This window comes from Panthera tigris, chromosome A3 (genome assembly GCF_018350195.1).
Source record: "Panthera tigris isolate Pti1 chromosome A3, P.tigris_Pti1_mat1.1, whole genome shotgun sequence".
Taxonomy (NCBI): domain Eukaryota; kingdom Metazoa; phylum Chordata; class Mammalia; order Carnivora; family Felidae; genus Panthera; species Panthera tigris.
Genome location: NC_056662.1, coordinates 25,197,883 through 25,209,385, shown reverse-complemented (window position 1 = coordinate 25,209,385; position 11,503 = coordinate 25,197,883). Strand labels below are relative to the sequence as shown.

The following is an 11,503-nucleotide window of genomic DNA, read 5'->3' as shown; positions in this document are numbered from 1 at the left end:
AGCCGGGACTGCTGCGTAAATGACAAGTGACGGTCTGCTTGGGAGTACTACACAGCCAGCAACAGAACAGAGGGCTGCGCGGGGCGGGGGCACCGAGGGCAGGTCCCACACCACTGTAGGGTCGGCAAAGCAAACTGCAGAACAGACTGACACCTTGTGGGTAAGACCTGCAAGGGACTTCAGCTGAGCGTCTGTATCCTTTTCTGCAAAATGGGGGTAATAGTAGATACCATATAGGATTGTTGTGGGGACTCACTGACTGTAAAGGGCTTAAAATAGGACCTGGCTCAGAGAAAGCTCACCTAAGGGTTAAACAGATCCGTGTGGATCGCCTCCCAGTCACCCTCCCCTCCCCTTTCAAACTCAACTCGGTCCTTTTTACCCTCCCCTCTGCCATTCTGGCCCCTCTGCAGTTCATCCAACACACAGCAGCAAAAGGGAGCTTTTAAAATATAAAACAGGGTATGTCACTGCTATCTCAGGCTCACGAGTGAGTCCTTGTCCCCTGAATAAACCCCAACACTGAACTTCTCTCCACTCTAGCCCTCACATCAGAACTCCACACTGGTTTCTCTGAGGTCCTCTGTGCCCCTCTCTCTCCTGCCCTGGGGCCTTTGACCACAATGCCCTGTCTGTTAAGTGGGTTCTTATTTTCCTCCTCAGGTAACTATCCTACAGCTCTCAGCTCAAGCACCACTTCTTCCAGGAAACCCTCTGATTTTCCCATTTGTGTAAGTCTCTTCCAACAGATCCCAAGAGTCCCATGAGGGCAGGGAATGTGTCCCCAGAACCTGAAAGAACCTGACACATAATCAGCCTGTTGTAATTATTTGTTCCATATTTATAAATGCCCAGAAACATCTGGAAGGAACACAGCAATCAGAGTGGCCTCTCTGGGACTGGGAAAGGGAGGGGAGTTCACTTACCACTTCACTGGATCAGTTTTTAAGTTAGGACAAAAATGGTGATGAAGTCTACCTTTCTTGTGGCTGGGAGGCTCAAATGAAATGAAACCAAGCAGGGGCAGGGAGTGGGGAAGTAGACAAGGGGTGTTTTCCCAGCAGCCTTTACCTCTCCCTCTCTCAGATTTGCTCCCAGAACACAGTCCCAAAACCCAGCCCAAACACCATCAAAATATTTATTAAAACCAAAGCAAGAGGGAACAGAGCAGTTAGGAAGGCAAATCAAAGTGCAGATTGGAGGGTGGGGCAGAGCAAGAAGTGGGGTAGAGGGGGCACTTCAAATGCCACAGGAGGGGCCCCTGTGGTCTGGGCTAGGAGCAGCCCTTCACCCACCCCTCCTGCCCACCCTGTCAGTGAAGGTCCCCCACTCACCTCTCCCATCTCACATCCATCCTGGGGGGCAGATGGGGTCCTGCAGTGACCCCCTGGGAAGGGACCACCCCCTCAATCCACCCATGGCTGTCAGTCAGTCAGTCTGTCTCCCTCCCTCAATATCCCAATAAATAAACCGCTCAGGCCTCAGCTCCTTCGGAGTGGGGCAAATTACAGCTTAGGGACCCCCGCCCTCGCTCAGGCGTATAGGGAGTTGGGGCATCAGTCCCACATCCTTCCTACCCTTAGCTGGTGCCCCAGGCTTGCCAAAGAGGCCTTGATAAATAAATAACGCTCCATTAAAGCTTCGATCAGAAAAACCTTTTAAGACGACAGAAGTGCTCTCGCTGTCCTGCAAACAAGCAGGCCAAGGCCTCTCCACCTGGCCTGGTCAGCACGCAGGATTCTGGGGGCAGGTGGCCACCCTGGGCCTCGTGGGGCCCCTGGAGCAAGGAGACCAAAAGTGCAGTTAGAGCCCCCACCACGCGCACACATGGACTCATGCACACACACGTGGACACACTGGGGCGTGTTTTCAGTGCACGCACAGATGTGTTCACCTTCATTCCCCGGTACATGCACACACACATGCTCACACACCACTCACCCCGTGTACACACATGTTGGGTGCTGGGTGCATGCACATACACACCACAAACAGAATCCTTCCCTTCCTGGCTTGCTCAGCCTCCTGGCCATAGCCAGACTCCAGAGCTAGAAGCTTCCGGAGATAGGGGAGATAGGGTATAAATTAAACATTTCCAATCGGGCTGGGGGGACGGCCAGGGGCAGGGGGCTCCAGGGCTGCAGAGACAGGGTGGGATCTCAGGAGGCCCTGGTCCCCCGAAGCCCCGTCAGAAATCCAAGGGGGTAAGGTCCCCAAAGTCACAGTCGAAGAGGTCTTTGATGCCCTCACCCTCCTCAAGGCCAAAGTGGTAGTCGAGGGCCTCGTGGGGAGGGGACAGGCTGATGAACTCCTCAGGGAGGAGGCCGGAGAAGTCCTCCCGCACATGCTCCAGGAGCGAGTCGGCCGCCACCAGCGGGGACAGGCGGTCCTCGTCCACAGGGGCCCGCAGGCCACCCATCCGGGAAAGCAGAGGTTCTGGGGAGATGGGGGAGCATCACAGGCCGGGGACGGCCCGCGGGGAGGGCAGAGGGGGCTGTCACGCCTGCCCACCCAGCTGGGAGAGGAGCCCAGACCCACCCCACCCAGCCACCCACCCTTCACCCACCTTGCTCCAGGCTGAGCAGGGACTGGCTGGGATCCGCAGCAGGGGATGAGGAGGGAGATGATGGTGGTGGCACTGTGGTGGCAGGGTCAACTGCCCTGTCCTCCTCCCCAGAAGCTGTCCCCTGGGATGAGGTCTTCCCAGGGCTGATCCCGCCTGCACTCTCCTCAGGGCACAGGAAAACGTCAATGGGGCCTTGTTTGCTCTTAAGGGAGATCTGAAAGGTCTGGGTGGAGGCAGCAGGCAGGGTATATTGAGGCTCAGCTGACCACCAGCCCACCCCAGCCTGTCCTGGTCAGGTCTGGAGTCCCGAGTCTCACCTCAGAGGAGTCTATGGCTTGGAGCTGGGTCTCTGGAGGAGCCTTAATCACCATAACCATCTGCTCTGCGGGGTCTGCGATGCTACGAAGGTCCTGGCAGGTCACGTAGGCCAGGGTTGGTGGAGTCAAGGACCACGTGATCTTTGACCTCTGAGGCCACCCACCCAGAGGATTCATAAGAGCCCACACCTACCTTGTCTCTCTTGTCTTCTCCATCCCCCACCCCAGGGCCTGGCACATAGTTGGTGCTTGGGCCTATCTCACACCTTGAGCCCCAATTTCCACATGTGTACAGTGAGAGCATTCTACCCATCTAATCCCAAAGTAATGATGGTTGCCTGCAATAATTTCATGTAAGTTACATAAGACAACTCCAGGCCTGGTGCTGAGAATTCATTCTGACCCATGATCTTGGTGTCAATTGGTGGCTGTCTCCAAAACTTTTAAACATAATTTGGGTATTTACTAACAAAACAAAACAAAACAAACCCCTTATTTTAGAATAAAGTTTCTAGGGGAGCCTGGCTGGCTCAGTCAGTGGAGCCAACTCTTAGTCTCGGGGTTGTGAGTTCAAGCCCCATGTTGGATGCAGAGACTACTTAAAAATAAAATCTTAAAAATAAGTTACTATTTTTCTAGATGAAAGACAAACAAGAACTTAGATATCTAGCTATGAAGCTATGGCCATGTACTGAATCACTGCCAAATAAATGTTTACTATTGCTTGTACTAAGTTTTCTTGTTTTAATCTGTGCAATTTCAGAATTGATTACTTTCCCCTTTTACAGATGAAGCTGAGGCTCAGAGAGGTTAAGTAACTTGTCCAGCATAACAACAAGTAAATGCTGAGCCCAGAACTTGCATCCAAAGCGAGACCCCTCTCCTGAATCCAGGGCCCAGGGTAACCTCACAGTCCCACTTGGATGGGATGCCCACCCGCCAGTCCTGTCCTCCATGGGGGCCATCCCAAAGATCCAAGGATATCGCTGACTGTCAGAGTCCTCAGAAAGCAGCCGCAGCTGGGCGGTACAGATATGGATGAGGTGGTCCAGCTGCCGCTCACTCTCCTGCAGTTGCCGGAGGTCCTGGGTCAGTCCTTCAAGCCGCCCACCGATCCCCACTGCTGCATGGCTGCCTCTGCAGGAGGCAAAGAGAGGGCTTGTAGCTCCTGGCCCAGGAGCCCGGACCCTCAGCACCCAGTCTGTTGCTGCCTGTTCTGTGAGATCTAAGTGAGCCCTTGTCCCTCTCTGGGTCTGGCTTCTCGCTGGGAAGCAGCAGAGGGCTGAACTGGGCTCCAAGTCAGACTGGCAGGGGTCTAAAGTTGGGCCTGAATGTCTGTAAACACCAACATATCCCTCACAGGGGGCAGGATAAGTAAATGATGGTGCAGGCATGCTGTGGAATACTATAAAGCTGTATAAAAGGATGAGAATGCATCAGATGTACAGGCGTGGAAGCACTTCCAAGACGTAGTCAAGTAAAAAGAAAAAAAATGATGCAGAATGGAATCATCTGCTAAAAACTGAAAAGGCAGATGTGTCAATGAGAGAGGAGTAGGATGGCCGGGGGGGAGAGGAGAGGAGAAAAACAAAACAAGAATTAACAAGAACAAAACAGATGTGTTAGACAATCCCATTGATGGCAACAGAGGGCAGAAGAGTGATCACCTAACAGTGTGAGGGGTGGGCAACAACTGGGAAGCGGCACAGGGAACTTTCTGTGGTGCTGGGTGTGTTCTTTATCCTGATCTGGATGGTGGCTCCCCAGGCAAAGAAATACATGAAGGTGCATTAAGCTGCATATGTGAGATCTGTGTACCTTCCTCTACTCCCTAAGCCCCAGTTTCCCCAGCTATATGACAAGGATGCGGGCAGCCACGGTGGGTATTGCTCTCAGCTCCTCCAGGCTGGTCCAGCCCTGTGCCTCAGTCTCTGCCTGCCCTCCTGTTTGGCTGGTACCTACAGCCACTGGATGTGATTCTTGGACTTCTTGGCAATGAGCTGGATGCCCTCGAGGACATTGGTGATGTCATAGATGCGCCGTTTCTGCACCTTCAGCACCTCAGCCGCCCAGTTCAGATCAACAACACCATCAGCTGAGCGGCTCAGCAGCTCCAGGAAGCGTTTGGTGGTCAGATTCAGCGATGTCTCATAGCGTGACTTCTCCCCTGGGGATTTCACACCTGGGGGTCCAGGCGAGGTGGCTCCCTCAGCACCCCCCCACCCCAGGCAGGCCAGCCTTCCTGGCAATGCAGGGCAGAGGGATAGGGGTGGGAGGGATAGATGGCTCCTTCCCCTTGGCAAAGCTGACGGGGAGGCCCTGGGGCTGCCGCCTGCCAACCACATGGCATTCCTTTTCTGGCTGGGGAACTCCCCACCCCCCAGGGTTTGGAAAGCCATGCCGGGCAGCCACTCCAGCTGCCCCTCGGGGCCTCCAGAGGCCTGGCTCAGGTCCAGGCCTGACAGACCAGAGCTCACTTTGCAAGCATATTTGTCCACACCCCCAACTTGGGCTGGGTCAAGGGGGCCTGCCCCAGCCCAAGTTCTGTGGGTACCTTTTCCTGGGTGGCGGCCTCTGCCCCGGGCTGGCCCGCTGCTCTCGGCCAGGTACTGATGGTCAGTTTCCAGGTCCAACCTCCGTTTTACCTGTGGTAGAAACAATGGGATGATGCCCAATAACCAGAAGTGAGGCCACAATAGACCTAATTTAGGGCTTGGTGCTCCTGGGCCACCCCTGCCCCACTTTCTCTACCAGGACATCTAAGTGTGTGAGGGATCCCAGGGGACACAATCCTACCACACAGGACAGATCACTCAAGTGGAGGGCAGAAGACCCGAGTTCAAGTTCTAGCTCCACCACTACCTCCCTGGGGGCCTGTGGTGGTTTAAAAATATGTCTGCAAATTTCTTTTTTTATTTATTTATTTATTTTGAGAGAGTGCGCGCACACACGAGGGAGCACGCATGCACACACACATGCACAAGTAGGGGAGGGGCAGAGACAGAGAATCCCAAACAGGCTCCACACTGTCAGAGCGGAGCCCGAAGCGGGGCTCAATCCCACGCACAGTGAGATCATTACCTGAGCAAAAGTCAAGTTGCTTAACCAACTGAGCCACCTGGGCACCCCTGTCTGCATATTTCTTGGTACTCTTCCTTTCAAAAGACAGGGCCTAATTCTCCTTCCCTTACATATAGTTCTGATCTGGTATCTTGCTTCTAATGAGCAGCGTGATGGAAGTGGTGACCAGTCACTTCTCAAACTGGGTCCGAGATGCACTGGAGCTTCCTCTTTGTTCTCTGAATTGGACCATTCACTCTGGGGACCGCTGCTGCCATGTCACACAGACCCAGGGGGACAAGGAACTGAGGCTTCCTGCAGTAGCACCACCGGTGAGCCTGGGAACAGGTCCTCCAACCCTCGTCATGCCTTCTGATGATTGCAACCTGGCTGGACATTTGGGCTGCAACCTCAGAAGAGATCTCCTCTGAATTCCTGCCCCACCAAAACTGTGTGATAATAAATGCTTAGTTCTTTTTTTTTTAATTAAGCTTTTAATTTCAATTCTAGTATAGCTCACATACAGTATTGTATTAGTTGTTTGTTGTTTTATGCCATTAGGATATAGGTCCCTTGGGCGAGTTGCCTCCTCTCTCTGGTTTTTGTTTGAACATGGCGGCAGCTGGTGCTCACACATGCTCTGCATGTTCGGTCCGTCTTGTGGGACTAGCAGCACAATAATGGCCCCATTTTACAGATAACGTAACTGAAGCTCAGAGAGGCCCAACGTCATACTGCCCGGAAGCGGCTGAGCCAGGATCTCCGCCCAGAACACCCCACGGGTTAGTCACCCACACTGGAGGATGGAGTCTCACAGGCCTCTCAGGTGCAGCCTGACCCAAACCAGCCATACCCTTCCTTCACGCATAACCCCAGCTAGAACCTTCGGCAGCCATGCCCTCATCACGTGTAGTTGCCAAGAAAGCCCATCACCACAGCCACTATCTCCTCCCATGTGGACCACTCAGCGATCTCCCCACCTCCACCTGTCCCTCTCTACCCTAGTGTCCTCCTCTGCCACTTCTCCACCTGCACTTCTGCTGAGACAGGTCTCTAAGCCTTAGCCCATACTGGTTCCTTCCCGGGAGTGCCCTCACCTCCCTCCCTCCTACTCTTCACACCAATTCCTTCCACCTCCGGGGGCAGGCACCTTCCCCATCACTTTCTGATCCCGCAATAGACCGGGTCCCTTCGCCCACTGAAGTGCCTCATACCTGATCTTCCCCCACATTATCTCTCAATACAAATTTCTGCAGACGTGTTTGTCTCACCTGGAGGGCAGGGCCCCCTCGGAGGCAGGCACTGGGCCTAAATAATCACTGGATGCAGTGCCTGGCATCAACTACTGTTTATTATATGAACCTCCACACAGACCCTCCCTCTGACTGCATATTCACAGGTTCCCTCAGGTGTCCCAGGGACAGAAGCACTCACACGTGCTGAGTGCCTCTTGTGTAATGGGTACTGCTAAATCATTGCTTTGCCTGCATTCGGTCATCAAAGCTTCTGCCTGGACCTTGCAAGCAGAGGCCATGATGACTTCCACTGCCCGAGGAAACTGTACCTCGGAAAGGTTGCACAGACAGTGAGAGGCAGGGCCAGGATGTGAGTCCTAACAGGCTGGCACTGAGCCCACGTTCCTATCTACCATGAGTCCTGCCTCCCTAGAGCCTAGTCCAGAACCTAGCCCCGAAAAGCCAACCAGAATGTTACCTCCTCTCCAGCCTTGCCCCTGGCGCCTGAACCTAGCATGCTCTTGCCAACGGCACCCCTCCCCTCCTCTTCTCCCTGTTCTGCAGGCCCCTGCCCACCCTGAAGACAGGTCAATGCCACACCCTAAACCAAGGCCTCAAGCAAATGTCAATTTCTACCACTGCTCTCTAAAGATCTTAGCACAGGGGCCTGGGAAGGCAGAGGTGAAGAAACACAGAACACTGGCAAAAAAAAAAAAAGGAAATCTGTACAGCTCAAATACCCATCCGTGGAAGGGGAGGCACAAAAAGTATGGCTCTTTCACCCCTAGAATACCACCCAGCTGTCCAGGACTGAGGCAGGGTGACACAGAATCCTCTCGAAGACATAATGACAAGAAAAACGTTAGAGGGCAATGCATTTGTATGATCCCTTTTTGGACTAAAAAGCTCACGAAACATTTTTCTCCAGTTTCTAAATATCTAAAATATTTTTTAGAATCCATTCTAGGAGCCAGCTCTGTATGGTGTGTGGGTGGGGGACAATCATGGGGGACTGTTACCATATCTGTAAGGTGTGGATGATCCACTGTTTGAACACAGAAATAAAGGAAAAACTACAATTTTTGAAATTTAAGAAAAAGAAAGCTGTCACAACCACCTTAAAAAAAAAAAAGCTTAGGAAAAGAAAACAGAAGGAAAAATGGATGGGGCTGGCATTCTGCCCCCTTCAACTTTTTAGTCTAACTCTTTTTCTGTAGTAAATGTGTATTTTCTTTAAATGTTTATTTTGAGAAAGTGAGCACGCACACGCGTGGAGTAACGCATGGGGGAGGATCAGAGGGAGCAAATCCCAAGCAGGCTCCAAGCTCAGTGCAGAGCCTGACGTGGGGCTCAATCTCACCCCAGAGATCAGGACCTAAATAGAAATTAATTTCGAGTTGGAGGCTCAACCGACAGCCTCCCAGGCACCCCAGTAAATGTGCATTATATTTAATTTGTTTTTTAATAGCCATGACGGGATAGAGGTGGACAGGAAGGGCCCGGAGGAATGGCTGAATTGCAGAGAGACTTGTACACTAGAGATGCTCAATGAATGCTCACTGATGCAGAAGCTGAACCTGTAGCTTGTTTCAAAGACTGTCCCAAACAAATGTCAGTGCAGAGGGTCAGTGGAGGCCACAGCTCATATGGCCAGTGGCTACCCAGAGGTACAGGAGTTGGGAGGTATTGGAGGGCAAAGGCTGGGCCCATGTTTCTGGGCTTTAGCTCCAGGATGGTGCCAGCCCTCGCCCCTACCATCCACTGACAGGAAGTGGCTACTAGCACTTAAGTCCTGTTGAGGGCAGAGGTTTTTAGTTGCTTGTGTCTGGTACCTCTTGGGTGTTCACTAACCCAACAACAGCTGAATGAATGGAATGCTCAGGCTCACAGAGGCTGCCTCTGACACCACTGGGGGTGAGGTGGAGGACATTTCCTCAGCCGAGTCTCCGGCAGTCCCTCTGAGCGCGGAGCTCAGCTTCTACAGCCCCAGGCCTGCTAAGTACTTCTCAGTCAGCTAAATGCAGTTTTCATGTCCAGGACCCAAGCTGGCACCGGCAGAGACAGGTCACTGGGATATAGGTGACCCACCCCTGGTAGAATCCTCCTCCTTTCTTTCACCCATTAGAAGGGTCTGTGAACTTCCTTTGCCCTCTATTAGCATCTCCAGGAGGCAAGGCATCTCGGTGGTTAATTGGTTAACCGCTCAGGAAGTTTGGACTGGCCCCACCATTTCACTAAGCTGAATGACCTACCATCTCTGGGTCTCAGCTTCTCTATCTGTAAAAGGGGATGGTTGTTGAGAATTAATTGGGTGAAGTGCTTGGCACAGAGCCTGACACACAAAACAGTCTCAAAACAATGGTGGCTCCTATTGTTATTATTATTAGCATCTCGGTGATTCCGGAAGGAAGGCAGAACTGGGCGTGAGGCCAAGGGAGTTAGGGGAGACTTGCTGGGATGCCTCAGGGACCAGCTGCCACCCAGGCCCCCATAAGCAGTTGGACAGCTTCCACCTCCTTGCCCTGGGCTCTGCCTCACCCCTCCCACTTGTTCCAAGCCCCCTGCTGAGACCCCATCCTGCCAGGCTGGCCTGGCCCCTGCTTGCCTCCCAAGCCCCACCTTCGCCCACAGGCTCTGCCAGTCCAACTGGTCTCCACACCCTGTCCTGAAGCCCACGGGTCCAAGCTCTGGGCCTCTACTCCCTTCTTCCCTGTAATTCAGCCACCTCTTCTGCGCCCCCCCAGTCTTGAGCCTCTTGCTGCTCCAGCAGCACTTTATCAAAGCATCTCCCTGGGATGTTTCCTCTCTCCTGGCACTGGGGGCTTCCACTCCAGCTCCCTGAGGCCCAGCCCACCCAGTACTTCCCTGGGGGCCTAGGGGTCTGCCTGTCTCATTAATGAGGTTCCATGGCAACCAGGGCCTGTGAGGGTGGAGGGTGGCAGATGGAAGGACAGGCAGAGGGAGGGGATCAGCAGCTGGCCCAACCACCCCGCCCCTGCAGAGAAGGCCTCCCAGCCAGGAGGCCTGTCCCCAGAGGCCCAGGCCTGCACCTGGCAGTGGAGCATCTAGGCAGGAAGGAGGGTCTCCTCAAGGACTCTTCAAAAGTTTGGCTCCAGGACACCCCTCCTTCACCTCCCCAAGGCGCCGTGGCCACTACCCCGCCACGAGTTCTGGTCTGAAGCCAGCAGGCCGCAGTTCAAATCCCTGACCCGCCACTTGCAGCCGTAGGACCGGGGGCAAGTCACTTCCCCTCTCTGGGCCTCAATTCAAGATGGGCACAGTGACAACACTGAGCTCACAGCATGGTTGTGAGTTTTAGCCGGCTCCAAGTCTGCCAGAGACCTGGCATACAGGCAGCGCCAGCTGAATACACGTGGGCCATTATTATCACTGAGTCTGACTCTCGAGCGGCTCTGGGAAGCCGAGGCCCAGAGCACAGAAGCAAACGGGGACTGGCCCGAGGTCACCCCGCACCCCGGGGCGGGGCCCGGAGGCCCAACCCAGGCTCGGCCCCGCCCAGCCCGGGAGCCTCGGCCCACCCCCCTCCCCCGCCCCCGTTGCCTCCTGGCCAAAAACCGCGCCCCGCCCGGGTCAGGACGGGGGTCCAGACGCGCACTCGGCCCAGTATCCCTTGTGTTGTCCGTACCGGCGGGCGGCCGAGTGCAGGGCGCGGCGCGCTGGGTGTGGGCCGGGGCGCCTGCGGCGTGGCGAAGAGCAGCAGGTCGGGGTCGCGGGGGCCGGCAGCGGGCGCGGCAGGACCGGCGGGGGCCGGCGGGGCGCTGGCGTCCTGCGCCGTGGAGATGATGACGATCTGCGAGGAGTCGAGCAGCCGCAGCGCGCCGGCCCCGAGCAGGGCCTCCAGCGCCGGCGCGCATGGGCCGCCTGCGGGGGCCCCGGCCACGGCCATGGCGCTCACGGCCCGCGCGGCCCGGGTGGCAGGCGGCGGCGGCGGCGCGGGCCCATGGCTGCAGGCCGCGGCGAGGGCTCGATCCCGCTCCGCCCCCGGCCGCCGCTGCCTGCAAAGTCCCGGCCACTTTTACGCGCCAAATCCTTTTTGCCGCGAAAGAGCCACGAGCCGCGGAGCGCTCCCATCATTGGCTGTCTGGACTGTGACGTGGGCGACGGCGACAGCACCCGTTGGCTGCAGCGCACCGGACCGGCGGCGGTGGGCGGGACGGGGCGTCGGCGCGAGGAGGCGCGGCCAATCGCGGAACCGGGCGCGCGCAGGCTTTGTCGGGGCGGTGCCAGGAGGTTTCGCACTCCCCGCCCCCAGCGGGGACTGTCCCTACCCCAGGCGTGGTGGCCAGGTTCCCGCCCCGACTCAT

General features: G+C 55.4%; 1 protein-coding gene across 1 annotated transcript; it reads right to left on the bottom strand.

Moving 5' to 3' along the window:
- Window positions 1–1,684: 1,684 nt before the first annotated feature.
- On the bottom strand, window positions 1,685–11,100 carry E2F1 (E2F transcription factor 1). Its single transcript, XM_042980593.1, has 7 exons — window positions 10,825–11,100; window positions 5,438–5,528; window positions 4,846–5,065; window positions 3,868–4,020; window positions 2,884–2,998; window positions 2,567–2,789; window positions 1,685–2,436 (listed from the first exon to the last, which is right to left on the bottom strand). The coding sequence occupies exons 1-7, from the start codon at window positions 11,083–11,085 to the stop codon at window positions 2,189–2,191; spliced, it is 1,311 nt and encodes a 436-aa protein (XP_042836527.1). The 5' UTR covers window positions 11,086–11,100; the 3' UTR covers window positions 1,685–2,188.
- Window positions 11,101–11,503: the final 403 nt, after the last annotated feature.